This window comes from Aspergillus uvarum (assembly GCF_003184745.1).
Source record: "Aspergillus uvarum CBS 121591 unplaced genomic scaffold BO82scaffold_88, whole genome shotgun sequence".
NCBI classification, from domain to species: domain Eukaryota; kingdom Fungi; phylum Ascomycota; class Eurotiomycetes; order Eurotiales; family Aspergillaceae; genus Aspergillus; species Aspergillus uvarum.
Window position 1 is genome coordinate 95,810 of NW_020291385.1, and position 27,705 is coordinate 123,514.

The window sequence follows — 27,705 nt, forward strand, 5'->3', positions numbered from 1 at the left end:
CTCCTCCTCCGGAGCACCGAGACCCCGCCAAGCACCACAATCTTGCTGGCCGCACTCGAAACAGCGTCATGATGAATGATGATGATGGTACAGGGGAGGGTTGACCGGATGGTTAGGAGATAGCAGAAAATGGAGGCGTGACGTCACGGCCTGCCTCGGGGTCGATGTGGGTCCCGTGACTTCATTGTCCGAACCCTGCGGCGCTGCCAACCCGGTTTTCCTGCGCAAATTGAAACCGTTAGCAACTCTGTTAAGCTACCGTGCTGGGTCGGGGAACAGACTGCCACGAGGTGTTTCCGTCTGTTGCTGAATATGTCGTGTGTTGGAAATGGTAGGATGGGAATCATCCGACTTAGGGTTGCCACACTTTAAGGCCGGCGGGAAGCAGGTATGCAACTCCACAATGGCATTGCTTAACCCAGCGGATTCTTGGTACGAGTGCCATACCTTGAATGATACTTTGGTGGCTTGGACGTTATTTGCGGAAATCACCACTGAGTTTGGACCCGGACGAAGCAACATGAGCACCGTGTGTTTGGCGAGGCTATGCTCTCGGACCGGCATTAAGCTGAAGCATAACAGATGAAATAATGCTATAACAGACCCACTAAGCCACGATCCCAGGGCATGGCGCATCGAGATCCAGTCTAAGATGTAATCAGGCTAAATGAACAACCGATCATGGTGCTGTGCACCCACAAACATACAAACGCATCAACACAGCGCTATACAATATCTACAACATCCCACAACTCGTCTATAGACATAAGCCACGAATGCAGACGTCTGCGATTCATAAGCAGAACTCAGCTCTTCTCAGTCTCCTCCTTGGAAAGGTGCAACCGCCGCTTCCACTTCATCTTGCTCTTGCGCATCGCCCGCTCGGTCCGCTCCCATGGGTAGTTGACCGGCGATTCGCCACCCGTGAAGATGAAGAAGTCGTACAGGAAGCCACCCATCATTGCCCCGCTGATCGCGCCCACCCAGGGCCCGTAGAACCAGTACGCGTTGGTGAACAGGTCGCTGCCGTAGCCCAGGGCCAGCAGCGCAAGGCGGGGTCCGAAGTCACGGCTCGGGTTGAAGGCCGCGCCCGTCTGGTAGGCGAACGCCACACTCAGGTTCATGATCATCAGACCCACGATCAGCGAGTTCATACCGGCACCCGGGGGCGCGTTCTGGTCGTCACCCAGCGCGAGCACGACAATTACCAGGATCATAGTACCCATGAACTCGTTGAAGAAGGCTGTCGCCCCGCCAATCCAGCTGTATCGCTGGTTCGTGACGAAACTGTTGACGACGCCGGAGGTGGCGTTCGAGGCCAGGTACTCGTGGATCGACTCGTAGTAGACACCGTAGGCGCAGAACGCGGCGATGAAGGCCGCCAGGAATTGCGCGGCGAAGTACTCGGGCATCAGGCGCTTGGGAAATCCGCGGTAGAACCACAGCATGATGGTGATGGCCGGGTTGAAGTGCGCACCGGAAATACCACCGGACACGTAGATGGCCATCATGGTCGCAAAGCCCCAGGCCCAGTCCGTCGTGTTTGGGTTTCCCACGTCAGCGCAGGTGACAGCCAAGTCAGCACAAAAGCCGACGAACAGCTGCACGAAAACGCCCAGCGCCTCCGCCAGCGCTTCGCGGTGGTGCGTCCGGATCACCGACCAGGTCGTGTGGTTGTTGTGGACTTCTTCCTCGACCAACTCCTGCACCAGCGGGTGAAGATCCTCCGGCAGAGCTGGGTCCTCCAGGGCGGACAGGTCGTCCAGCCCTTCCTTCAGCTCCTCGTCGAGATTCGGAGACCCCCCGGCTGTGTCGTCGTCGCCGTGCCATTCCGGCTCCTCCGGGACTGGCTGCAGTGGAACATCGCTCGGGCGATGGTCGTTGCTCCCGCGGTGCGGCGGAGCTGCTGCTGAGTCGGTCTCCTCCTCGTCGCCCCCGTGGATGCTGGTGGCCGGCGTCTCGCCCTCGGCCACCGTCGACAGCTGCTCCTCCCACCCCACGGCGGAGGACCGACGACGACGGGTGGACGAGGTGCGGGACATGCGGGAGCCGCGGATGGAGGTGGTGTCGCCCGACAAAAGTTTGTTCATGAAGTTGGCCTCGCGCTGCAGACGCGCGTCTTCGACCTGGGCTGCCATGAGGCGCGGGTCAGTGGTCTTTTCGATCTGGCCCTGCTCCAGATCGTTTGGGTCGACGTCCAGTCCATACTTTTGAGAGTTCTCCGCCGGCAATTGGGCGTTCTGGCGGGCTTCGAGCAGCTCCTCTTTGGTGGGCACCATGCCCGACCGCACCACGCGAGGCAAGGGTTTGGCTAGACCCCAGACTGGTCGCGCATTCACGGGCTGCTCGTAGGCAGGATTTAGGTCACCGTAGCCCGGCTGCACAAAGGGCTCGTGCGCCAGGCGCAGCTGCGGCGTGTCGTCCGGCCCGGCCACGGTGAACTTGCCCTGCGTCCGCTGAGCCAGTGTCGTCCGCGGAGCCAGACTGGGAATGCCACCGCTGCGACCGCTCCGGCGAGAGGCGGCCGAGCTGCGACGACGCACGCCAGATCCCAGCTCGCCGTCACGACCGGAGACGCGGCGAGTGGGAGAGATAATATCCGAGTCCATCGTGCCACGACGACCGCGGCCGACCGGCGAAATAGGAGGCGATGATGCCCCGGTCGCTTCCTCGCGGACTCGGTCTACATCGGACTGTTATTGCGCAGAAAATTCGAGATCAGCTTCACTTTCTATTGGCAGCGAGTTGTTTGGAGGCACTTACCCTGGCCCGGGGACGTCCGGAGTCGCGTTCAGAGTCGCGTCCGGCGTCTGCGTCACTCATGTTGACCAATTTTCAGGATGTGATCCACGTCGATGGGGAGAGATTCCAGTCTCCCTGCGAATGATGGAGAATAAATTGGTATGTTGAGGGTGTACTGACATGGGAGAAGAGTAGAAAAAAAGGGGGGGAAGAGAAGTTAAGCAACAACGAAGCCTATAGCAGACTCGCGGCGAAGGGGAGAGCCCGCCAAAACATGATATCCACCGGTCGCAAGCCATTGTTCCATGACGCCATGTGTGTGGGTGGATGGACTGGGATTGGGAGATAGGATGCGAGAGATCGTCGAGGCGGAGAGGAGTTAGGGCCTGTGCTGGCGTAATTGTCCCATTGTCCAGTGGGTCTGTTGGCTTCTTCGGCGGCCCCTCGGAAAACAGAATCTCGGGAGTTCCTGGGGCTGTGAATGGCTTGTGCCCTGAATCGCGACTCCATCGGTGGTCTCCAATGACGTCGGAGTGGTTCCAGCCAGCATGCGATCGAGGGTCTGTTATTGGACGTGCAGATTTTGAGAGGTCCAGGATCCGGTCTATCCGGCTTTTGCTATCAGGGGATAAACAAGCCGTTGTCTGTCAATCCATGGATGGAGACTGATTTCTGTCAAGAGGCACGATATTCAGGAACATTACCAGGTCTATGTCCACCAAAGCTGTTTTTTCCCAAGTGGTTGTGACGAAGGGGGAGCGATGAGTGGTGAGTGGCTGTGGGTGGGTGCGTGTGCGTGGGTGGCGTCGGAAAACAAATGCTTGGTTCTCCTTCGCCTTCAGGGAATCCACTCGTAGAACACGCTAAGCTCGCTCCTAATTACTGCTAAAGACTTCGCTTATGCAGTGTTTTCCACGGGGGGTAAACCCGAGCTCAGATCGCAGGCATCAATCAATTTATACCGGTGTGCTTCCGATTATGCATTTCCCTGCACAATTTCCCGGCCTTTGTTTCTGGCAATCCTTTCGTAAAATATCTCTCCATTTGCCACCAGATACATCAAATGCCTGCTTTCATCATTCATGTCATAACTGTCATTTTTTTTGTTGCCGTCAGCGTCGTGCCTTCGCAAAGCTTTTCTGTCAGTAGTGCTTAGCATGCGGATCGCCGTTCGTAGGTTGATCGCGTTCCACTGTAAATTTCTTCAAGAGTGGAGAGATGGGTCAAAAAAAATCCCCATTTGTGCTTCCACTATCACGACCAGGGGCACGATTGCGGTCGATATCTCAACCGATCGGTATTTTCCCAACTCATCGGACTTCGCTACTCATTCCGTAGCTTGATTCGGAGCAGCCGATGATCCTGACTGGGTCAGATTCAAACATCGCAATGAACGCTGGATCAGCCGGTCGGAGCATCGTGCCAACCAGCTGTCGATTCGATGCGAGGGAACTGAGACAGAGAAAGCTTGGGAGCCATAAAAGGGGGATCGAGGAGGGTGAAGTCAGGGCTTGTATAGGCTGGTGATTGGGGTCCCGCCCATGCTCTTCTCCTGCATCGCGGATTTGCCAGGGTCGCATCCACTCAGACGACTGAAAGGAAGATTATAATTTCTGGATTAGGGCAAAGATCGACTGTTGCTGCCCTTCTGGGCGGGGGACTTTGTCGTAGCATCGGAATTTGTAGTCTCGCGCAATATCTGTTCCCCCTCCCCTCCCTCGGCAGCCCCCTTCACCTTATCAGCTTCATGCTTGGGACTGGCTCCTTCCGCAACCTGAACTAGAGTCACCTTTCGCCTAGACAGTGAGGTTTCTGGGTAGATCAGAGAGCAGAACAGTGATTTGCCGACTTGTGGTATCAGAGGCAAGCAGCTCCGGTGCTGCGCATCTTCGCCACTGGAGGAACAGAACAGGAGGAACAGAACAAGCGATGGGAATGCGATCGCATAGCCGTAATAAAGCACCAGACCATGCAGGGACAAGACTGCTTATGTAGGATAGCACTACATGCAAGGAATCGAGAGTTCAAGCCAGACGGGGGGCAAAAGTCCGGAGGTACATCCAGGCCTTTTGAATGTCCGGATTCATTCACATCATCCAGGTATCTGAGCCATCAACCTGGCAAGCACAGGACCACATTCACTCTTACGTCACTTGGATGTAGTATACGAATGATACATGGCAAGCGAAGATCGACAACACTGCTGGGTAGACCATTAGTCAGGATATTATCGCTCTGGCATCGTGCTTGCTTGAACATCCACCGTGGAAGGCGCGCACCAGTGGGCGGGCGAGGCGTCTTGACGACACTCGCGGTAGTTCTCGATGAGGTAAAGATAATTGTGGGGCTCTGACCAAGTGATCTACGAGCCTGGATGGAAAGATGGTGTTTGCATTCAGGAATTGAAGAATGCTCGAAGGCAGCTGTCACCGTGAAACTGGCTGTATGCAGAGGAAGGCAGGATCTAGGCTCCGTCGTGCTGAAGTAACAGCAACATCCTCTTACGCTTTTCGTCCCGTGTTGAACAACCTGTGATTGACTCCAGCAAAAGAGCCTGTGTGGCAGGTGGTAGAAGGCTGCTGCCCGCCTTGCTTCAGCCAGAAAATCAGCAAGTCTTTTGTGGCACTGACATGGAAGAACTATTGCCAGGCATGATCAAGGCACTGGGTTCTCTTAACTTGGAGCAGGGAACAAGTGCAAACAAACACAAGTGATGAAGTAATAAAGTCTATCATCGCACTTACCTTAGACTTTCGGCCGTTCCAGATGTTGACATTCGACCACAAACATCGCCTTGTTGACACAGGTAAGCATAGCAGAATAAGGGATTCATGAGATCATCCACTGTGGATACAGTCAAATTTGAGTTCATCACATAATCTAGTGCTTGTTCGAGCTCAGATAACTGCATTGCCGGATATCTCTCTCAACTCAACAACATAGTAGCAATCACGACCTTGCTAGAAAGTGAATGCTGATACGACTCTCTTGAAAATGACATATGGGGCTGTAAGTCCAACGGCGTTCATGCCCCGTCGATTGAGGGTAGTTGTCATTGGCGCTGGGTGGGTTTCATCCTGTCCTGGGTATTTCGCATTTGAGATCTTTCGTTGACTCCATGTAACAGAATATCCGGAACCCAAATAGCGCACGATCTCACCTCACGAATGAGGAATATAGATCTTAAGATCTACGACAGAAATGAAGGCGCCGGCGGCACTTGGTTCGAGAATCGGTACCCAGGGTACGGTTCACCTTGCATGCGAACACTTTGACCCATCCCAGCGGTCGCGACACCACACTAACTCTTGCTGTAGATGCGCGTGTGATGTTCCATCCCATGGGTATCAGTATAGCTGGGCGCCCGATCCCCGCTGGTCTACGTTGTATGCCTCCGCGCTCGAGGTACGCGCCTATTTAGACTCGGTGATTGCCGACCATGGGCTAGCGAAGTATATTTGCCATCAACAATGATGCGTATCTGCAACATGGGATGAGAGAAACTCGTTCTGGATCGCCACGTTCAAGCATGAGACTACTCAGCAAGAGACCGTCGTCGAGGCGGATGTCTTACTCGATGCAGTTGGGCGGCTGAACAATTACAGAGTCCCCGACTTTGACGGGAGGGCTGGATTCGCGGCACAATTTGCCATACAGCAAGCTGGCCAGAGGGCCTGGTAGTGACGGGCAAACGAGTCGCTGTTCTAGATAACGGCTCCAATGGAATGCAATGCGTCGGTGCCCTGCAGTATGGTGAGTCCTTCCCAGAACATAGACATTGCTATGCAATCGTTGATCAAATGGCGCAGAAGCTGCAGAGCTATTCAACTTCTGTCGAAGCCAAGCATGGGCTGATCCTGCTCTGTTTGACGACAACAAAAAGTGTATGTAAAGACTGCTTCGAAGAACGAAACCCGTCTCAACGATAATTCCAGTCACCGAGGAAGAGAAGCTTGAATTTATGAACGACCCCGACGTGTACCACAAGAATCGCATCCAGCTTGAGCGGCGGATCGCATCTGGCTTTCGCGTGCTTTGGAAGAATACCTCAGCGCATCACAAAATGCGAGCAAGGGTGGAATCCTACTACGATCACAGAATCCAAGATCCGAACCTCCGAAAAATGCTTCGGCCCGACTTCGCCCCAGCGTGTCGGCGATGGACAATCGGCGATTCGTACATCGAGGCCATGCAGCAACCTCATGTGCATCTAGTTCAGGACCATGTCACCAGCCTGACCGACACTGGCGTGCGGACGTGTTCCGGAGAGGAGTACGATTGCGACGTTGTCGTTTGCGCCACGGGTTTTGAGCCCTACGCCCCTCGCTTTCCAGTAAACGGACAGGATGGAATAAGTTTGAACGGTTGCTGGGGTCCGCAAAGTGATTGCGAGAGCTACATGGCAAGCATGGTGGCTGGATTCCCCAATTTCTTTGGTTCGTTAGGCCTCATATTCCCCACTTCCTGCAGACGGCCCATCCTTAGCTGATTCGTAAGCACTGCAGTTTTCCATCCACCTCATTGCCCTGTTATCGGCTTTGTCATCCCAGGAATTGAACGGACGTCAGAATACATCATCCGGATCCTGACACAACTACAGACTGACTGCCTTCGATCAGTCAGTGTGAAGCCCGGAGCGCAGCATCAATCTGTCCGCTGGGCTCAATCCTGCATGCCTGACATGTCGTGGTCTGACCCATGCAGCTCATGGTGTAGGCATAGCTCTGTCCTTCGAAGAAAGTATCCGTTGTTAATTATCAGTAGACAAAAACAAAGAAGGGCGAGTAGTGGTTCCATGGCCGGGAACCAACCACTACTATGCGCCCACGGAGATCGTTCGTTGGGAGGATTTTGACCTCCGTTTCGAGGACCCGACACAGAAGTATGCTGGGAATGGGGTGACAGAAGATGGCTTTGCAGCTGAGTTCATCCATTGGGTGCTGACACCAGAGGGGCAACAGGTAAAGAACTTATGCTCTTAGCCGAGGTTTCCGTCAATCTTGTTCATGATAGAAATAGCTCTTGAATTGAATTGATATTTCAAGGGCGGAAATTGCACCGATCGCCCGGGTTTCGACCTGCGCTTCCTATAACACCTGTTGGCTGGGGTGCTAGTAAATAAATGGGGTTTGAATCCCAAATACGCACTTGAAACCTGTCTAATCAAACTCAGTTGCGGCCAACCATGCAATAGCTTCATTCGAAGCATCATTGTGGCAAGATTGGCACTCTCTCATGCAGTAGCTGGCTGCATGCTGTCACCCATCGGCAGGAAATGCGATCAAAAGGAATCCGCAAAGCCGGGACCGAAAATCTCCCGAAACAAATCACCGAAACTATCCTCAGTCAAGTCGTAGCTCATCGCTGCTGATGCCTCTGTGAACCAGGGGTCGGAGACTGGTTCCTGCGCATTATGGATAGCCAGATTACCCGAGCCTTCCGATAGTGCCGCAGCAGGATGCCCTGAATCATACCTCGGCAAGGGATTTTCCACCGCACTCTGCTGAACACCTATTGTCAATGCAGCCCTAGTCCTCAGAATGCCCAGAAGGTGTTCTCCCAGCAAGGCCGCGATACCAAAGCGATGGGGCGGCGTGGTTCCGGCACGCTCAAGCTGTAAAGCCACCTGCGACAAAAGGGCGAGTAGCTCTATATCCCCTGCCGGTTGAGTACCATGTATTTGATGAAAGAGCTTCAGTGCTAAGACCGCAGCGTAGGAGATCATCGCCCACGTGGGCGCGAGCATGCAATACAGGGGCTCGCCGACCATCTGCAAGTCGCGGACTGCGACCTCGCAGGTATGAACCGCCCCTTGAAGACAGTCGTGTCGGATGGCCTCGATGTGTCTATTGCCGGTGTGGTTCTCCGAGGCTTGAAGAGCAAACGACAGAATCCAGAGTCGATTGTGCAGGTACACATAGTAGAGGAATATTGAGGCAAGTTGCTCGGACGGTTCGGCTGCATTGTATGGTACGGGAAGCCACTCGTCGCACCACTTTTTTAGCCTCTCGTCGACGAGTCTTTTCATCCAGTGCGGATCATCCGGTGGAGCGGCAGCGCGTGCCTGCAATTCGGCATGGATTGAAGCCAGATGGCAGCGCAGGAGGATAAAAGCACACGTATGCTTGTCGGCTGCATCAGCTACCGGATGTTTCCACCAGGTTTCAATACCCGCGATGAGCTTCGTGTCAGGAATAGGGTTGATGCGGCCACGCGCAGCGCTGTTTGCTCGCTCCCAGAGTAATATCCGAAACCAAGTGCGTTCCCGGTTTCTGGTAAGCCGCTGGCAATATGTGCTCTCGGCGTGATGTTCATTGCCAAAGCCCGGTGGGCATTGTAGGTCTTGCTCTTCCAGGTGAACCCCAGCATCATGGGCTAGTTCTTCACCGGAGATTACGAAGACCCTTGCGCGCGGCTTCGAGTGTTGATCCAACCCGAGTTCAGCAGCGGTCCCAAATGCATACATGGTGTAGAGCCAAGTCCTCTCCTCGGCTAATGTCTTCGCTGGGGTTGCGGAAAGTAAGGAAATGTAATACCCTTGGACGATCTCCACCGATTTCAACCCACAGGTGTGCACATGTCGGGAAAGCTTCTCACCATGCAACTGAAGTCGCTTTGCCAATGAAGACTGAGTGCTCGCGAACTGCGCGGTAAGAGCCAAGATCCAGGTGAAAAGGAGAGCGGACCGCGACCGGACATATTCCGGGGTATGCAGTAAGGGATCCAAGATGCCGTTGACAGGGTGCAGTCGAGCAAAGTAACTATATCGTGTCAGCCTCGGATCGCAGTGAATGTGCGGTGAGCACAGACATCGGGAAGAGAAAGTGGGCTTCTTCCATGGTCACCAATCCTAGATCTACCGGATCAAGATCAGGTCCAATGTCGCGAAAAGCGCTGGGATCTGGCGGTTTGAAGTAGTCTGAGCTTCGCCCAGGCCTGAACGAGGAAGCACAGAGGATGTTCAGACCAGTCTCTAGACTCTCTCGACTGAGCTGAAGGCCCAACGAGACAGATCCTGGCCGGGATAGTAGATCTCTCACCCTTCCTTCGTCGGTATTGTCCTTTGATGCTTGAGAGGCATTCGCATGCACGGCTTCAGATGCGTCCGCTAGCAAAGCAAGGGGATTGCTGATGGGCTGGGAGGGGCCATCCGGGAGCCCCTCCGAGGGAAGATGGGAGGGATGATTCAAGGGACTGGCCGAGATGGGTCCATCATCCGGTTCGCATACGCTGGGGCTCGATAACTGGCTACTGATTGGCGTGGCAGCCTTAGGCATCGAGGCCGGTCCCTTCCTGAGTTCTGCCTGGATTTTCCGGTATGCTTTCTCGATGCCTTTAAAGCGGCCCACCGCCCCGGGTCTGCGTCCCAGAGGCCGCGCTGGAGGAATCCGGCAGAGCCGATGGTTGCGCATGCAGCGATCGCACGGTGTGTTGTCGACGGCATTGTTCCGAGTGCACCGCATCTGACTCATTATTTCATTAGATCAAGTGTTCCAGGGTTGGTTTGATGAGACCGACCTTTAGTTTCCTGCATGCCTCGCACGCCGATGGCGCCACGGGCCGGGTAGATTGCCGGGCGGTTGGGCCTTCGTTGGCGTTGGTGGGCGCCATCCTGAAAGAGAATCAGATGAAAGACAGGTACAACGACCCGCATAGACCGGGTCTTAAAATTGACAAGCGAAGTGAAATGTCTGGTGGCGCCTAGGGTGACGATGAGGGGAAGATGTGGGGAACTTGAGGAAGAACTGCCGGCGATATTCTCAAGTGAGCGACCGGGCGGGCACGGGACCGGTCCCTTCTTTTAGTCGCCGGAGGTTCTATACAACCGGGACATATTTATTAGTTCTCTTTCCACCACTTCTTACCTTACATTCCACAGAAGATTACAACACACATCCCACCAAAGCACAATGAAGTCAATCGAGGTGGACGCACTGGTATGCGGAGCAGGAATGTCTGGGCTGGCCTGCGCTGCCTTCGCCGCCTCCGCCGGCGCTCGAGTGCTGGTAGTCGAGAAGCAGGCCACTGTCGGAGGATCCTCCAACTACTCCGCCGGCATGTTGTGAGCGCATCTACCTTTATCAGAAGAGTCCCGCTCGCGAGCACTAACAACCGTGCCCCAGCTGGGGACCACGCAACTACGAGAGCCTGCGCGCCTGGGTTCCCGAAGGCGATCCGGCCTTACAAAAAGCATGGCTCGCGGACTATCTCCGCGCAGTGCAGTGGATGCGCGTGAACGGAGTCCCGACATCGCAACGGTTCGACGGGATTATGACGATTGGTCAGGCTTTCTCTTCCCCCTCCCACCAGCATGCAAACAGGACCCTAACAGCTCTTATAACTGCAGGCATCGGATTCCCGATCAACATCCCGCATCTCCACCGATACCACCAACAGCGCATCCGCGACAGCCAGACTCAGTCCAAGATCCTGACCAACACCTCGGTGATCCAACTCCTGCAGGAGCACCCTGGCGTCGCAGGGTCCCGCATTGTCGGAGCCATCATTCGCACGACTGGCCCCGTCGAAGAGGAGGCACAATACTACAAAGTGACAGCGAAGGTGGTTGTTCTAGCGACGGGGGGATTCCAGGGCTCTGCACAACTCACGTCTACGCATCTGGGTCCCGGGGGAGACAATATCTTCGTGCGATCGAATAAGGGGTCCGTGGGCGATGGACTGGTCCTGGCGTCGGCGGCGGGGACAGCCACGAGTCGGGGAATGGGCACTTACTACGGCCATCTCCTGGCTGCGCCCTTACGGGCTGAGGATGTGGACCCAGGAGACTTCCTTGCGCTGGCGCAGTACCGTACGTTCCACTGCATCCATCCCTCATATGAGCGCTGACATGAGCAGAGAGCAAGTACTGTCTCCTTATCAATCAAAGCGGACGTAGGTTCGTCGACGAAAGCATTGGGGACGAGATTGTCAACCAATACCTTGCCAAGCAAGAGGGGAGACGGGGGTTCCTCCTCTTCAAGTGAGCTCGCCCCTTGGTCTGGAATTATACAATCTGATTAACTTCTGCAGCGACAAAACACGACTCCAGCACTGCGTCTCCGCCCTGTTTCCGAACGCAGGAGACATCGATCGCCTACAGAAGGCCCGTGACCATGGGTGTAATGTCGTCAGTGCTACTTCCATCGCGGACCTGATTACGAAACTAGAATCATGGGGCGTTGATGGCATTCAAGCGAGGCAGACGCTTGAGAATTACGACAGTCACATCCGACTGGGCGACCGGGAGGTATCGCTAGATGCTCCCACCGGCACAGCGGGCGTGGCTCCCCGGCCTCTAACTGAGGGCGAGGGACCTTTCTATGCGATGGAAGTGCAGCCGTCGTAAGCACCCCAAACGCATATGCGATAATGAAACTAGAGCTAATGGTCTATAGAATCACATTCACCTACGGAGGCGTCCAGATTGACACGCGGGGCCGTGCTCTCAGCGCGGATAGAACCGCGATCCCCGGCTTATTGATTGCGGGTGTCGATGCTGGAGGGTTCAGTAACCGCGGGTATGCTGGGGGTCTGGCCCTGGCGTTTGTGACGGGCTTCTGGGCGGCGCGGGAGGTCGCGCGGACCCTGGGGCTACCGAAGCCTGAATTGCCTGCGGCGGCGGCGGCGGCGGCGGAGGAGGATATGCCTGCTGAGCGAGTCTGGCAGAAATCGAGTCGGTTGTGATTGTTGGTTTGGACTGTAGTGTACTGTATATTGCATATACGTAAGGTCGATGACTGCGTGTACCTTCTCGACACGGATGCTCGTTTCCATGCATTGCATTTGGTCGTGCTGTGGTTACTAGTAGTATATACCCTCAACTCGGATGAATAGATCTCTCTCTGCCACCAACCACACAGTACAGCCTATATAGGCGCCTGGGTAAGAGATACATGAACTCATCTCCATCTCCATTGCCCAGCATGCTGCTCCTTTTCAAGCTAGAACTCCCATTGCACCTACACCGAAGTAACAACATAGACACCCCCCCCGACAGTCTCCACCGGCCCCGTATAAACCACCCCATTAACCCTTAACCCCTTCCCATCCTGCACCCTAACCCTCAAGGGCCCTCCACTCCTCGAAACAATCTTCGCCTCCTTCAAACCCCCGTCCTCCCACGCGATGTCCACCACAAACCCCCCACGCGCCACCAACCCCCTCACCGACCCCGTCGCCACCTTCCCCGGCAACGCGGGCAACAAGTGCACCACGCCCGCATGACTCTGCACCAACATCTCCGCAATGGCCGCCGTGAACGCGCAATTGCCATCAATCTGAAACACCGTATCGGGCCCGGAGTCCGTATTCCACAGATTGGGACTGACGAACGTCTGCAGATAGATCTGGGTATGGTTCCAGACGGCCTCGCCGTCGAACAGCCGGGCATACAGGCTCATCGTCCACGTGCGGGACCACCCGGTACTCCCACTGCCGCTGTCAATCCGCCAATCCAGGAATGCCTTGGCCGCCGTCGCGAGCGTGCGGTTTACGAGCGGCGTGAGCTGGGAGAGCGGGTAGAGGCCGACGATCGGGCTCATGTGGCGGTGGCCGGGGTCCTGTTCCTCGTAATCGAGGCGCCATTCCATGATGCGGCCTGCGGGGGAGATTTGGGGGGGTTTGATGCGGGCGAGGGTCTGGTTTGCGCGAGTGCATGCGCTGGACGCCAGCTGGAGGATGGTGCAGGTTTCGAGGACGGCGTGGAAGAGCGCGTAGAGCAGGGCGTTGTCCATTGTTGGGGCGATGTCGATGCCCGCGGCGCTGCCGGCGACCGACATATTGTCGGGGACGAGGAAGGCTGCTTCCGGGGAGATGGAGGGGCCCGTGCTCAGGTAGCCCTCGAAGGGGAAGAGGTAGCATTCGTAGAACTGAGCGGCGCTGCGCAGTAAGGGCCAGATGCGGTCGCGGAGCAGGGTGGTGTCCTGGGTGAAGCGGTAGTGGTCCATCAGGTTGGCGGACAGCCAGGCGCCGGCCATGGGCCACATGGTCCAGGTGGTCCCGTTGTCGACGGGGGCAGCGTCCCCCCACAGGTCGGTGTTGTGGTGCAGGGCGTACCCCCCGTTGTCGCAGTGGTACATGCTGCGCGCCACGGCCTGGCCCCGCGGGAGGATGAGCTCCATCAGATCGAGGAAGGGGGTGAAGGTCTCGGCTAGGTTGGTCACCTGGGCCGGCCAGTAGTTCATTTCGAGGTTGATGTCGAGGGTGAAGCGGCCGCCCCACGCGGGGTCGTAGTCTTGATTCCACAGTCCCTGCAGGTTGGCGGGGAGGCTCGGCGATGAGGAGGAGGCGTTGACGCTGCGCCGCGACGAGGCGATCAGACAGTGGCGGCCGAAGTGGAACATGAGCGTCACTAGTTCCGGATCGCTGTCGGGCCTGTGCTGGTAGTTCAGTAATCGAGTGTCCGTCGGCAGATTGCCACTTGCGCCGGAGGACCCGAGATCCAAGTCCACGCGCGTGGACCGTGCAGCGTAGTCGGAGACAGCGTTATGCCTGACAGTGTCAAATCCTCGGGTAACCGCATTCTGCAGTTTTTGCTCGAGCACCGCCTCGCGCTGACGCGCCGATGGGTATCGGTAGGAGGTCTCCGCATCAAAGAAGATATCCACCGTCGAGGCGCCCTGCACGACAATGGAGGTCCCGTTGGCATCAAGTTGCCCTACAACCACCAGTATCCGCATCAGCATCCACCCACAGATAGGACGTAGTCCTCACCTCCAGACGCCACGATCCTCGCCTCAGAAGCAACCCGAATGGGCCCCCTCTCCTCCTCCAGCGAATTCGCCTTCAAAACCAGCCTCCCCACCCCATCGCCATCCACACTCGCACTCCTCTCAACCACAAACACCGCGCGTTCCACCGAACAAACGACATCCAACGCCCCAGGCTGACTACTCGACAGCCGGACCGCGAGGACATCATCGGGATAACTGACCACATACTCGCGCCTACCCCCATTAGCCCTACTCCATCCCCAGGACAAGAAGCAACCTCACCGAAACGCAACCCCAGAAACCTCAAACGCCACCCCAACCACCCCCGTCCTCAAATCCAACGCCCTCGTATAATGGCCCACCTCTCCCTGCAATCCAAATTCCAGCTGCAGCGCCCCCAACGCACTATACGACTGCGGCAACGCCGGAACCCCCGCCATATCGCGCAGCGTGCGCTGGCCCGCGGCGGTGATCTCGCCACCCGCGAGCAGTTGCCGCACGGGCGCCAACGCCCCGAAGGCGTGCGGGTTGACGCGGTCGACGAAGGAGCCGTTCCAGAGGCTGTCCTCGTTCAGGGTGATGTTCTCGATGGCCGGGCCGCCCCAGACGGCGGCGCCGAGGCGGCCGTTGCCGATGGGGAGGGTGGTGGTGAAGTTTGTGGCCGGGATGGTGTGCCATGATACTGTGGAGGGGTTGAAGTTCCAGGTTACTGCTGCGTGGGAGGAAGAGAGGTCGGGGAAGAGGGGGAGGAGGGGGAGGAGGGGGAGGAGGAGTTTGAGGGGGTGCATGGTGAGGGTGAGAGTCGTCGACGTAATACCATTGAAACTGGCTCATGGCAGGAGGGGTCGGTGATGAGCGTCGCTATTTAAGCGGAGGATATTGCAGGGGCTACAGGTGGTGATCATGCAAGCTCTTCACTGTCTGCACTGCAGCTACTGGACTCGGGCTACGCCGGGGAGTGTCGATCCCACTAATCAGAGGACTGCCGGCGGAGGGCTGCATGCTAGTGCAAGAGGGGTCCAATTTATCCGCGGGGGGTTCCGACAGACCATTTCTTTTCTTGCACAATGGACTCATGGATATAACTATGATGCCAGGCTAGCGGACTCTTCCTTGGAGCAAACCCGCACACAGTCGATATTGGGGTGTTGTAAGGATGTCACGTGTTCGTCAAGTGTGAGTTCAGGCCTTGGCTCTGGGGTCGCAGACCAAGATATGGGGTACCCCACATCTCCAGACTCTGCAGGCACAGTCCCAAGCTGCGGTCCCTTCCGAGTGGGCTGTCATTCACGGTCGACCGGAATGTCTGAGCATGGCACAACATTCCTGGTGGCCAAACCGCGTCTATTTCCGGCGTGCTGGAACTGGAATCATGGGGTAAGTAGTCTCCGCATCCGGAAGACGCGCATGCCAGAGCAGTCCGCACGCGGAACCAGCAACAAAGCTACAGGCATCTTGCCATGGACATAAGGATTACCACCAGCGGAAAGACATGATCGTCAACTAGACCAGTATGCTCTTCAGCATTATTGATGGCCCGATGTCCGTTAAATAGAATATACAATAAAACTATGTACACAGCGTAGAGCTTATGGCCCGCAATCAATTGACAAATTGCTTCACAGACCCATCGCAATATAGTACAAGCCGGCGGACCATCGGACGCATCTGTCTAGCCGGCCAGCCGTGAATGCTGAAGCAGGAAAATCAACACGACCAAACCATCAACCGAAAACAGGAACCAAGAACATGTTCAATGGTCACCCTGAGACCCACGACCAAGAAACCCAACTCCGGAAAAGGAAGAAACCCCAAATCACCAATAAACCCGGATCAAGATGCCAAACCAGTTTGATATCGCGTCGTTGTGACCACGAGACGGGCGGTCATGCAGTGGCTGAATGTAGAATAACACGAAACACAAAGAGATGCGACGGAGCTCAAAGAACACGACTAAAGCCAGACAAATTCAATCATAATACGAGAAGAGAGAGAGAGAGAGAGAGAGAGAGCGAGAGCAACATGGGTATGTAGGTGGTATGTGAGAGTGAGAGGAAGAGAAAAGCCAGACATGCCCCGCCACGGACAGAATAGAGGCATCGTCGCGGGGAGATCGACTGGCAGGACAGGCAGCGTGGTCATACGTTGACCTCGTTCCACTTGCGAATCTCTTGATCTTCTCGCGCATCGCGTTTCTTGTTGCGGAAATGCAAGACGACGAACACCACGATAGCACCCAGTACGATCCTAGTCGACATCAATCGATGGGCCTCTTCGCGATGAAAGCTTCGAGAAAGAAAGAGGGATGGATAGCACCTACACGCCAGTGACAATGCCCGGAACACCGCTCTTGAGGAAATTGCTGACGGGCTTCTCCCCGCAAGTACTGTCGCTCGAGTCGCAGTCGCTGCGGGTCCAGAGATGCAGCGAGGAAGCCATCGCGGCGAGGGCCCTTTTAGAGTCCAGGTGTAGGAGGGAGTGGTGCGACACCATTGGATCAAGAGCTATCGCTGGTTGTTGCTGGCTGGGAGCTGGCTGGGCTGGGAGCTGGGCTGCAGGTGGTGTGTCGATAGATAGGTACGAGGTAGCAACAGTAGGCGCGGAGGTACAGTACGGGCGAGAAAGAGTAATTGATTTGAGGAGGAGCCTGGAGGAGGGGGAAAGTCTACCAACAAAACGGGCCCAAGAAAATCAGGAGGGGAAAAGGGAAGGGGAAGACAGATGGATGGATCGCAGTTCTAGAAAACTACGGAGTAAAGAGTAGAAAAGGTTTGGGAAAAAGGGGACTTGGCAAAGCCGTTCTAAGGGGAAAATGAAACACCGCAGAACACCCAGCGACATTCCTTTGCGGAATGGTGAGGTTTCAGATGCTTGGCCCCTCACGATTTCCCCCTTTTTTTTTTTTTTTTTTTTTAAGCATTTCTCCCACCTTCAGATCCACTTGAATTTGCGCCCAGACTCAAGTAGGAGAAGATCTAATTTACTTTGCCCTGGGACAACTTCTATTAATATGGATGATTCCATCCACCTTCACAGACAATCAGGCAGACGACTCAAGAGCCGTCATATCTTTGGTTCGGTGGTGTTCATCCAGTCAGATCGTTACTTCCACCCCCTCCCCCCTTTTAGGGCTACTACAATCACTGCAGTGCACTGCAGCTGCAGTACTCCTCCCAGTGGAGTCGCCCCTTTGAGGTCGAAGCACCGCCCACCCTGCTGAGCTCTTCGGTAGACTTGAAGCCTCTCCAAACCCGGGGTGTCGCAAACCCAGGCCCGGGATCAACCACTCCCGTAAATCGTAGTGATGAGGATATTTCCTGTGTACATCCATCCTCCCCTGATCCGCGCTCTGCTTGTCTCGGTCGGAATCCGACACTGTCTCAACGCTCGAGCCGGCTGTTACACCCTGCAACACTTTGTCGAATTCCCCTTCATGCCGCAATCCTGACCCTCGCTATATACCAGGACGGGTCATGTTCTATTCCATTTCAATTTTTGCCGCATTGTCGCCAGGGATACCTATCTTCTGATCAAAACTTCTCAAGGAGAATACCCACCAACATGCGGTTATGAAGGGTATCAAGGGCTCTCCGCCCTCCTCCGCCCGGGCCACCGCGACCGTTAAAGGCATTCAGGGCCATCTCGACGTAGAAAACGCACGTTCCACTCCGGAAACGCACAGACTAAACTGTACTCTCGGTTTACTGCACTCGGACGTATAGAATTTGACTTCGTCTACCATCCCCCGGTGTACCATGACGACATTTGTACGAGAATAAGCGACGAAAAAAAGGCAAATTCATTATGCATGTATGTACTCATGCAGCCAAAACAAACTTTTAGTTCCATCTCCATCGTCTATTGTATATGTTTGTCGTCAAAATCAATCCAGAAGCGTGGTCTAACTCGTCTAAGCGTTCGAGTCCGCCGGTCGGGCAGGTTTGGCGGTTTTGCTGTCAAAGAGTTTGTAGGTCACCACGGAGAGCGCGAGGCAGGTGATGGCTGAAGGCAAGGAAAATGTTAGCGTACGTGTCGGCCGATGCGCCATCAGAGCGGATAACACTCACCAAACACCGTGGTCGAGTAATAATAGCCGACGGTCTCGGACAGCGACCCGGCAATCAAGGGCCCGATCATCGAGCCGGTCCCAAAGGCCATTTCCACAATGGAGAAGGCGCGCGAGCTGCCTCCATGCGGTCCGAAGATAAGCGGGTCTTTTGTCTGTTTCTCCTTCACGACCCCTATTCTTGGTTAGCACATACATGCCCTGGGAGAGAAACGACAACCCGAGGGGAATCAGCGAATCTCACTCACAAGTAACCTGCAGACTGCCCGCGCCGCGAACTAACATGGAGAATAGACCAAAGCCGAGCATGGTGGTGACGAAGATCGGCTTGCCGTTGGTATCGGCACTGGCCCAGGGGAATTTGTCGTCGCCGGGCACGCCCAACAACCACAGCAGGGGCGCCAGCGTGAACCAGCCCAGCGCCGTCGGGTTGCGGAGTCCCTGTCGATCCCGCATCCAACCGGCGGCCGCGGAGAGGAAGAACGAGGGGATCTGCAGACAGAAGAACATCATTCCGGTCGGCAAGCTGCCCCAGTGGAAGACGTCCCGGAGGTGCAGCGGGAGCGTGGCTTCGAAGCCGGAAAAGATCGAGGACATCAACAAGGTATTCGCCAGGCCGGCCAGAACCCGCCCGTCACTCAGCATGATCTGGTAAAAGTGGCGAGGGGAGGAAGCATCGGCGAGAGTGGTGCTGGTGCTGGTCGAAGCCGCGTCCCCGTGGGTCGGTTGGCCCTCGGAGTCATCCGACAGAAGACCCGTGGTTTCATCCTGTGTCGCAGCTGGCACAGGGCTGGATCGATCGGGTTCTAGCATAATCAACCGGGCGACTATGTCCACGGCCAGCACGACCAGAGGAACCGACCAGGCCGCCCAGTATCCGAAGAGTTCCAGCATCGCTCCGGCCACGGTCGGTCCCGAGATAATTCCTGCCGTGACAAAAGTCATTGCGAGACCTAATGTTTTCCCCAGGTTATCGGCATCGATGTGATCGGTCAGCATGGCGTGTCCCACCACCCAGGCAGCACACCCGGCGATCGCCTGCATCGTGCGCCCGACGAAAAGCGCAGCCACTATCCAGCAGTTAGCATGGCCGCCTCAGTCCGATGGAGCAAGTTCAAAGATCTCGACCAAACTCACCATTGAGAGTCGAAGCGACTAGCCCCGTTCCAACGAAGCAGCCACCCAGGGCCAGCAGGAGAGGGATCTTGCGGTTGGGGGTCTTGTCGGCGAAGTGGGCGATGATCGGGGCAGCCACAATTCCCAGGAAGCCGTGCATGGACAACAAAGTGGTCATGTAGCGCTGGGTCTCGGACGGGTCGATCCCCAGCCGCACCTCGATCATGTAGCTCAGGATGGGGACGAGAAAGCCATAAAGAAAGGTTTCGGCGAACAAGGCGACGGTGACGGTGAAGACGATGAAGGAGCGGGAGGAGCGCCAGCGGTAGCCGACGGGGAGTGGTTTTTCCATGGTGTCAACTCGTTGCACAAGGAAGCTATTCGGAAGTTCTGCCTACTTTTTCAGGACAAGAACATGGAAGATCACCCCAGATATGTATCCACGGGTCTGGGTAGAAAGAGCGTGGGGGAAACGTGCGATCCGTAAGCAAGTCAGGCAGTGCAAAAAGATTGACTCATTCTGCAAGTGGGGGCGGCAGCCCGAGGCTGAATAGAATGGATTGAATAGACTCCACTTATGGACTGAACCCTGGATGAAGTCCACTTAGCACCTGGCACGGGGGTCACTAGTCAGTCCGGTTATAGTTAGTGCCCCTATCCACTGCAGAGGATTTGAACGATTAGAGAAACATGGGCTGATGGAGAACAACTCGATAAGATAAGGTTGTAATTGCGCATTCTGTTCAGACGCGGAGAGTGGTGAATTGTACAATACTTACAAGTAGTAACTTTTGTACTGGACCGTATCTACATCTACTGCAGACGGTACTCCGTAGTTACTCCGTATCGGTGAGTCAACCACTCCTCCGCCGCCCCTGACTCACTCATCTCTCCATACTTATACTCCGTTCGTTATAGTTAGCCCTAGTTATTTCAATTGATTAGTCACGGCATGCGACCATCTTTCAACAACAGAACAACCAGCAAGCAGCAGTCCGTTGCTTTTTCGGGGCTGGAACCTTGGTCCCAGCTCATCTGACCCGCGCCTGCCGCCCACCGCCTTGCGGCGAGGGTTTATATGCCGTCTCCATCAGCTCAGTCGCCGACATACTAGACCAGTCGCTGACCGCTACGCAGTATGCATCCATCGAGTCCGGCGAGCCCAATGACTGTCTGAGATGATTCTCCAGCACGGTCGCAGCAAAGCCTTTTTCGCATGAACGTCTACTCCTCTTTCCAACACGGTCTTGTGTCCCTTGCGCCAATGATTTTCCGTCGACTGCGCAAGCGGCATACCTTTCATGCAAATTATCCGCAGGATATTCCTTCGTCATTGATATTGTAGGAAGTATTCGTTGATAAATCGCTCGGCTAGTATGAGTATGCACAATTTTGATGTCCGTCGCGGAATCTCTTGGCTCCCCGCCTCCGCAGATCGAGGAGATTCAATTTGTGTTCACTTGCGCACGAGGCCCCGCCACCGTGATCATTGCATTGGCCAATGGCATAAGATTCGACCATATGAACTCACCGCTCTATCAAGTGGAAAAAAGGGGCACCTTCTTGATGACTTGGGAAAACACCTGAAGGGCGGTCTCTGGCTCTGTACGCGAAAATCAAGTCAACAACTCGAAGCTCCCTCAGAAGGGCTGGTGATGACTTACGGTAATAGGGGACCTCGTGACCAGCCTCATACACGCGGAGGAAGGTAAAGTTTCCGACTGTCTTGAAAGTGCCTTTCTCCGTCCCATTCACCTTGTATGGCTGGAGAGTCTTGTTCTGGAAAGCCGTCTGGCCGGCAAACTCTACCGCGTTGGCTACACCGAATCCGCCGATCCAGTTACAGATCCAGTCCGCATCACCGGCCCAGAGCAGAACATTGATGCCAGTCTGCACCACGTCGGAGAGGGTGGCGAGGAAAGATCGCGTGCCTAGTGAACCATCATCAGTGCATGTTGGAAGAATGAAGATTGTCTCGACATACCATCACCGGTGGCAGAAAACTTGTAATACGGAGCATCAGGACATTCGGAGTAGTTCTGACGGGCTCCGATCGCGCGCTGCACGGCCGCATCGTTCAGGTAATAATAGTAGGTCTCGGGAGGATACGGGTCATTCGAAGGCTCACGCACATCGTAGACATCCCAATCGCCACTTTCCATGATCGGGTCGTCGATCAGGTCACCACAGATGTTGCCAGCCTTGATGCACGCAGCGTTTGTCCCCAGAGTTGTGCATTTTTGGATGGCTGGAACGCAGTACTCCTGGTAGTCCTTGTAGTACTTGGCCCCGGCAGAGGCATTAATCAAGGGACGGTAGGGGTTTTGCAAGGCATAGGTGATGTAAGCCTTCTCTTGGATCGTGGAGTCGAACCAGCCATTATTGATGCCGAGAGATCCGATGTTAATAGTCTCACCAGTAACAGCGCCCGTCTTGATCCCAGCATTCTGCTGTTGAATGTAGTGAGCGAATTCAGGACCGTAGTGTCCACCGTATGACTGCATGGTTATCAGACTTCTGAATAAGTCGCGAAGCCAATTAGCTTGTCAACATACCTCAGTGAACAAATTGAACTCGCGGCTCTCATATTCAGGAAAATGGGCGAAAAATGCCTGCAGCAGCTTCCATACAAATGGTGCAGCCGTGACTGTGCTGTTCACAGCATCGTTGCCGTATGAAAATCCCACCCCGATGGGTTGATCAATGTAGATCATGTTGGAGTAGGTGTTCCAGCTGTAAGGGTTCAAGGACGGCGTCGTCTCGTTATCGACAAATCGGCACGGTCCATGCTCCTGGAACAACCCGATCATAGACGAGCAACCAGGCCCACCATTGAACCAAGCCGTCAAAGGCGCCGTCTGGGGGTTGTGGCGGGCTTCGAAGAACCTAAGGCGATCCGTTAGCTTAGCTAGAACCCAGACGCAGATTGCGTCTCCTACCAAAAGAACATGTTCATGTCCTCTCCTACCGAGAGGTAGCCAGAATACTGGTTGACCCCGGGTGTGGTCTCACAGATTCCGGAGTTCTTCACTATCTCCAGATTCGCTCCAGTGGCTGCATGATGGTAGACAGTGTACTCAATCCCCCTCTTGACGACCTTGGATACTGTGTCTCGCTGTACATGGGGAACGGCCTGCGCTACGCCCACCAACAAGGTGGACAGTAGCCAAGAAGTGGCGATAAACTTCATCGTAGCAAGCTGGGTCAAAGAATAGTTGCAAACTTGTGATGAGAGGTTCTTGTGCGACATTCTGGGCGACCTTGAATAAATAGTCCCGAAGGCGGGCGGGGAAGGCTGAATGGTGCAAGCAGTGTTGCTTGACGGAGCTTGGCACCATCCATGATAATATATTCTGTACAGCTGGTGTCAAGCCACAGGACGTACTCTGCCAGGGTCAAGCTCGAATGAGCGACGATCAGTCCGTCTGCGGCAATGTCTCGAAACACTTAGATGAAGGTTACATCCGCTGTGTTTCCGCGGAAGGCCAGCGTCGACCACTAAAATGAACCCAAGCCCTGTGCAGAAACTGCCAGATGCATTGTTGTGTGACTTGTATTGTTTAATCCACGTTCGTTGGTCGCTTGAGAGGAGAAGCGAAGTGGTTATCAGGTCATTCTCCGCATGAGTTTCAATCACCCCTGCCGATCCCCTCTCGGGGTCCCGTCGGAATCCGATCAATCACTAAATAATAACTGCCATCATTGGTGACACTTCTGCTATCGTCATCGGCTTTTGGTAGCATTTGAGCTCTGTGCACGATTCTGGATCATCTATTAGCTACTCGTTACCCAGAATGCTATGGCGAGCGACAAGGATGGCGTATCGCAACTTAACTCTGTAGAGTAAATATAGCTCTGGAGAGACGCAGAGATGATAGCAGCAAGTGATGGTGGCAGGTTATCAACAGGTAGTGCAGTAGACATTGTCACTTGTATGAAGTACACGAGCTTAGAATTTTGTAATGACGTTGCAAGTAGTAGTTAGTTGGCAAGGTAAGTGTTGGGTGTTGGAATAGTGATAATGATAGTGACAGTGATTGTGTTGGATAGACTGGTTGGTAAACAAACGTGACAAACGCCCCGGTTACTCCGTACTGCCCGCAGCATCCATTATCCATGATCATTCCACCATCATGTTTCCTGATTTGTCTCTCCTTCTCCACAACTCGAATTTTGTTCTTGTTTCCAGTCTCCTCTTCGCGACTACTGGTGGGAAATGTTGTCTTTCTGCTCGTGCTTGAGCTTTACTAAAAAAAGATGCACTGGTACCAATGCGATCACTACGGCTCAGTTGCTGTATGGTAGGCTTGCAAGCCAAGCTATATGATTGCTCCTATCTTGTTCCACGGGCATAATTCGCTCAAAGACCCTTGTTGATTGGCTTGACGCTTTCGTTGACGCTTTCGTTGGGAAATTTACGACAAGTCACAGACGATAGCGAAACCCGACCGTGTTCCAGTCTGTCACGTCCTCATAGTCCGCTGGGTTCAGTTCCACAGATCGTACGAGCACCGAAACGTCCGTCCCATCGCGCTGCTCGCCGACTACCTTCCCCCCCACTGCACCAGCTAAACTTGCACTGCCTTGGACTCCCTCGTCCCGGTCTCGCTTCGCATTCAGCCACTGCAGATAGAAGCGCAACGAGATGGCTAGCCCCACAGCAATGATATAACAGATCAAAATCGCGCGGAAGGATGTTGGGTACGTTGGTGCCTCACTGGTCCTGAACAGCTGCGGTCCGGCAATATTACCGGCACAGTATGCGACAAACATCATAGCTGTCACCGTCATCTTCTTGGTGACACCCCGATAGTTGCTCTGCAACAGGGACATCACCAGTGGCAATGCCCCAGGACCCGTCGAGAGAAGAAAGTACCCGAACAGTTGCGCGCCCAAGGGAACGTGGTGTGCGCGAGCGTAGATGATCGCGCTTCCAATAATGGGAAAGATGATCACGCATACGATCAGAATACAGTTCAGCTTGTTGGAACGACTTGCCAGCCATCCTGTCACGGCGATCGTTCCCGCGCTGATCACACTGGCCGGGATATTGATCAGCGTGGATTGCAAAGACGTGAAACCAAATGATTTGATCACCAGGTTTCCGAAATTCTGAGTACCTCCATTAGGGATCTGGGTCAAGAGAGCGATGGCAAACAGATGCCAGGTCTTCGGGTCCCGGACACACTCGACTACCTGCTCCCATTTCCAGATAGTATGCTCTGTGCGACCTGTACCAGCAATCACGGCACGATTGCTCATGAACTCTCGTTCCCCAGGAGTCAGAAACCGGGCGCTGGAGATGCTATCCGGCAAGAAAGCCAGCAGGACGAATCCCCAGAGAAAGGTTGCAACGCCCAGGATGATGAACATCCACATCCACGGTCGGAGTGGATGCTCAATGTGTCCGATGCCGTAAGCAAGCAGGCTAGCTATCAGACCTCCGACTGAGTTTCCCGAGAACCAGATCCCCGTTCGAAATGGGATCTCATCCCGGGTGTACCAGGTCGAGGTGATGAACATGAACGCAGGTGTGATAGTGGCTTCTGCGACCCCGAGCAGGAACCGGACAGCCAAAAGACCGCCGTAATTCACACAGGCGGCAGTCAGCGCAACCACCGCTCCCCAGAAGAGTGTGTTGAATCCCAGGTATTTGGCTACCCGCACTCGGGGAATCAGCATGTTCGTGGGCTACGGATATTAGCCATTGTCATTATTCTCCAGGGACAATCACATCGAGCGTACCCATTCCCAAAAGAAATACCCGAAATAGAAGATACTCGAGACCCAGCTGTATTGTTGTCCGACCAAATGCTAAGATGAATCTTGTCAGCGGAGTCGGGAGTTGCAAGGGGCGAGTCCGCCGCACCGTATCTTCCGTCAATCCAAACACAGAGGCGCTAGAAAGGATGGCTTTATCCATATAATTGAGCAAATAGGTGACAAACAGTAGAGGTATCAGTCGCCGATCCACCTTACGCAACACGCGCGATGCAAGGGCAGTTGTGTCCTCGGCATCGTGGCTCTCAGAAGGACCAGCTGTATCAGAAGGCTCTGCCATGATGATGAAGCCTTATATACAGAGCCTCCCATAACAAGGAGTCAAGAGATGAGGGAAAAGATAGAATATGCTGCCCCTCGGCTTTTTATCAACTTGTCCAACCTCGAGTGGTGCGACGAATCACCCCCATCCCTTGCACTTCAGGCGATAAGATAAGCACTAGGGAAGTGAGCGTGAAAAGCGGGGAATTCGCCAGCTTATCGCAACCTAATTCAGGTACTTTGTCCTGACATGGACGATTCTACGATAGGAACACTCACAAGGGGCGGCACAATCATTACTCATTACTCATTGCGGAACTCAAGCTATCAGTGGTCTCACAATCTGCGGTTGTCTAGATACCTTGTCGTCGAGGGTGCCACCAGCTCCGCTTTTTCCCTGCCCCGGCGTCGTCCTCACGGAGGCCAAGACTCTAATCCCCAATGATCGCAGGGAGCAAGCGATCAACAGACCTCCAGATAGCCGATGAGTCCGGATGCTCCCAGGCGGCTCCAATCCAATACGTGTTGCGATGCCCTTGCAAGTCTTTCACGTCCTGGTAGAATCCCGCTTTCATTGCCTCTCGGCTGACATACATGTCGTATGGACTATGGATGGCAAAAGCAAGGAATGTTGGCTCTGTCGTATTGAGACCCCCTTCCTGGAGTCGAACAATATCGTCGGCTATCGCATCTCGAACTTCTTGTTCGCTCATCTCCTCTGCACTTCCATACGTCACTAGGTGGATGCCCGGAACCTCTGAAGACAGGATGGAGTATATGCATGGGTATCTGGGAATCCTATATGGCGTGTCGAGCCCGCGGTTCAAAATCCGGGTATCATCCGGGAGCCCGCTGTCCCTCATCAGACCCGTGTAGACATACCCGTACTTGAACTGGCGAATGAAGAAAGATTCGAGACTGTCAAGGTCGAACCCATCCATCTCGTCAATCTTAGGGGGCATAGCCATGATAGTCGCATCTGCTTCAATTACGACCCTCTCGCCATTATCATATTCGACGGTCAGTCGGTGAAGCTTGTCGTCCGACCGCCGAGCATGCACAACAGTGCTACCAAACAACACATCCTCTCCCAACTCTCGCTGCGCCGCGTTGTAGAGCTCCGTTATATTGTGACGCGTGGGGACCAGGTAACCGTGCTCCAGACCCGTGAGTCGACCCAACGAGACGACTTTCAACGGATATGCAGTCGCATAGTCAAGCAGATAGTGCATGCCTTGGGCGAGGATGGTCACTGTCTCCATTGCCGGCCCCAGATCGTGCTCTTTGACAAAGTCACCGAATGGCTCGAGAAGGGGCTCTGGCACCTGTTCCGAGAAATTCCATCCTTGAGCCAAATACGAATATCGCTGAAGTTCCATGGTATAGCGCTCGATGGCCGCCTTCGTATTGCCTGGGTATGGCGGCACTGACACCCCCGTGCGGAAGTCAAATCTCAGGACCTCAACGTCTGCCATTGAGGTGTCAAGACTCAGCGGGATGTTGAAATGCTTGAAGAACTTCCTGGTTTCAGAACAATCTTCAAACGCCCTCACGCCATAGTCGATCGAGGCGCGTGTGACTGGATCGAAGTGCGTTCGCGACTGGCCACCCAGGCGACCTGTCTTCTCCACAAGCACAACATCCTGACCCAGCTCCCGGAGGCGAATCGCAGCATAGGTCCCCGCTGCACCGCCGCCAATGATGCAGAAACCACGTCTGATTACGGTCTCGTTCCCCGACTGAAGAGATTCTTCGGCATTGGCGAGTCTACCAAGCCAGGTGGGTACCAGCAGAAGCGCTAGGAGAACGATCCATGAGGTTGCCAGCTTAATAATCATGACGATGTATTGTCTTCTGCTGCAGTTGCTCTGCGTGGCGTCGCTTCAGCTTTCACCATTTCACCGGGAGGCTATATATGGTTCGAAAGTTGTTCGAATACCCGGAGCGCCCCCATCACATGAACAAATTCAGCACCCACTACGGACAGCATAGCTGTCACACAGGTGCTCCCGGGAACAACGGACACAA

General features: G+C 54.8%; 10 protein-coding genes across 10 annotated transcripts; 2 read left to right on the forward strand and 8 right to left on the reverse strand.

The window, feature by feature from the left end:
• Nucleotides 1-525: 525 nt before the first annotated feature.
• BO82DRAFT_322156 (MIP/aquaporin family protein) lies at nt 526-3,003 on the reverse strand. Its single transcript, XM_025632759.1, has 2 exons — nt 2,764-3,003; nt 526-2,693 (listed from the first exon to the last, which is right to left on the reverse strand). Exons 1-2 carry the CDS (start codon nt 2,821-2,823, stop codon nt 807-809), a joined length of 1,947 nt encoding a protein of 648 aa, XP_025486513.1. The 5' UTR covers nt 2,824-3,003; the 3' UTR covers nt 526-806.
• A 2,603-nt stretch (nt 3,004-5,606) lies between these two features.
• On the forward strand, nt 5,607-7,724 carry BO82DRAFT_387416 (flavin-containing monooxygenase; the record flags this gene model as incomplete). Its single annotated transcript, XM_025638312.1, has 9 exons — nt 5,607-5,807; nt 5,870-5,986; nt 6,060-6,194; nt 6,243-6,348; nt 6,414-6,495; nt 6,552-6,626; nt 6,678-7,178; nt 7,248-7,454; nt 7,507-7,724. Exons 1-9 carry the CDS (start codon nt 5,737-5,739, stop codon nt 7,722-7,724), a joined length of 1,512 nt encoding a protein of 503 aa, XP_025486514.1. The 5' UTR covers nt 5,607-5,736.
• A 77-nt stretch (nt 7,725-7,801) lies between these two features.
• BO82DRAFT_426433 (fungal specific transcription factor domain-containing protein) lies at nt 7,802-10,572 on the reverse strand. The gene is made up of 3 exons (XM_025640361.1): nt 9,553-10,572; nt 9,104-9,503; nt 7,802-9,040 (listed from the first exon to the last, which is right to left on the reverse strand). The coding sequence occupies exons 1-3, from the start codon at nt 10,212-10,214 to the stop codon at nt 8,024-8,026; spliced, it is 2,079 nt and encodes a 692-aa protein (XP_025486515.1). The 5' UTR covers nt 10,215-10,572; the 3' UTR covers nt 7,802-8,023.
• Nucleotides 10,573-10,652: 80 nt separating this feature from the next.
• BO82DRAFT_347409 (FAD/NAD(P)-binding domain-containing protein) lies at nt 10,653-12,426 on the forward strand (the record flags this gene model as incomplete). Its single annotated transcript, XM_025633786.1, has 6 exons — nt 10,653-10,804; nt 10,866-11,023; nt 11,090-11,551; nt 11,599-11,722; nt 11,773-12,084; nt 12,138-12,426. 6 exons carry the CDS (start codon nt 10,653-10,655, stop codon nt 12,424-12,426), a joined length of 1,497 nt encoding a protein of 498 aa, XP_025486516.1.
• A 275-nt stretch (nt 12,427-12,701) lies between these two features.
• BO82DRAFT_436755 (glycoside hydrolase family 95 protein) lies at nt 12,702-15,241 on the reverse strand (the record flags this gene model as incomplete). Its single annotated transcript, XM_025641139.1, has 3 exons — nt 12,702-14,398; nt 14,455-14,687; nt 14,736-15,241. The coding sequence occupies 3 exons, from the start codon at nt 15,239-15,241 to the stop codon at nt 12,702-12,704; spliced, it is 2,436 nt and encodes an 811-aa protein (XP_025486517.1).
• A 1,350-nt stretch (nt 15,242-16,591) lies between these two features.
• Nucleotides 16,592-16,892, reverse strand: BO82DRAFT_407266 (uncharacterized protein; the record flags this gene model as incomplete). Its single annotated transcript, XM_025639623.1, has 2 exons — nt 16,592-16,700; nt 16,774-16,892. 2 exons carry the CDS (start codon nt 16,890-16,892, stop codon nt 16,592-16,594), a joined length of 228 nt encoding a protein of 75 aa, XP_025486518.1.
• A 1,143-nt stretch (nt 16,893-18,035) lies between these two features.
• On the reverse strand, nt 18,036-20,349 carry BO82DRAFT_359258 (putative MFS transporter). The gene is made up of 4 exons (XM_025636529.1): nt 19,657-20,349; nt 18,768-19,589; nt 18,521-18,694; nt 18,036-18,455 (listed from the first exon to the last, which is right to left on the reverse strand). The coding sequence occupies exons 1-4, from the start codon at nt 19,985-19,987 to the stop codon at nt 18,364-18,366; spliced, it is 1,419 nt and encodes a 472-aa protein (XP_025486519.1). The 5' UTR covers nt 19,988-20,349; the 3' UTR covers nt 18,036-18,363.
• An 824-nt stretch (nt 20,350-21,173) lies between these two features.
• cp6 (putative carboxypeptidase S1) lies at nt 21,174-22,825 on the reverse strand (the record flags this gene model as incomplete). Its single annotated transcript, XM_025631909.1, has 5 exons — nt 21,174-21,236; nt 21,265-21,566; nt 21,620-22,133; nt 22,191-22,521; nt 22,575-22,825. 5 exons carry the CDS (start codon nt 22,823-22,825, stop codon nt 21,174-21,176), a joined length of 1,461 nt encoding a protein of 486 aa, XP_025486520.1.
• A 1,178-nt stretch (nt 22,826-24,003) lies between these two features.
• On the reverse strand, nt 24,004-25,313 carry BO82DRAFT_359261 (MFS general substrate transporter). Its single transcript, XM_025636530.1, has one exon. It carries the CDS (start codon nt 25,012-25,014, stop codon nt 24,061-24,063), a length of 954 nt encoding a protein of 317 aa, XP_025486521.1. The 5' UTR covers nt 25,015-25,313; the 3' UTR covers nt 24,004-24,060.
• Nucleotides 25,314-26,108: 795 nt separating this feature from the next.
• Nucleotides 26,109-27,515, reverse strand: BO82DRAFT_347424 (amine oxidase; the record flags this gene model as incomplete). The annotated part of the gene is made up of 1 exon (XM_025633787.1): nt 26,109-27,515. One exon carries the CDS (start codon nt 27,513-27,515, stop codon nt 26,109-26,111), a length of 1,407 nt encoding a protein of 468 aa, XP_025486522.1.
• Nucleotides 27,516-27,705: the final 190 nt, after the last annotated feature.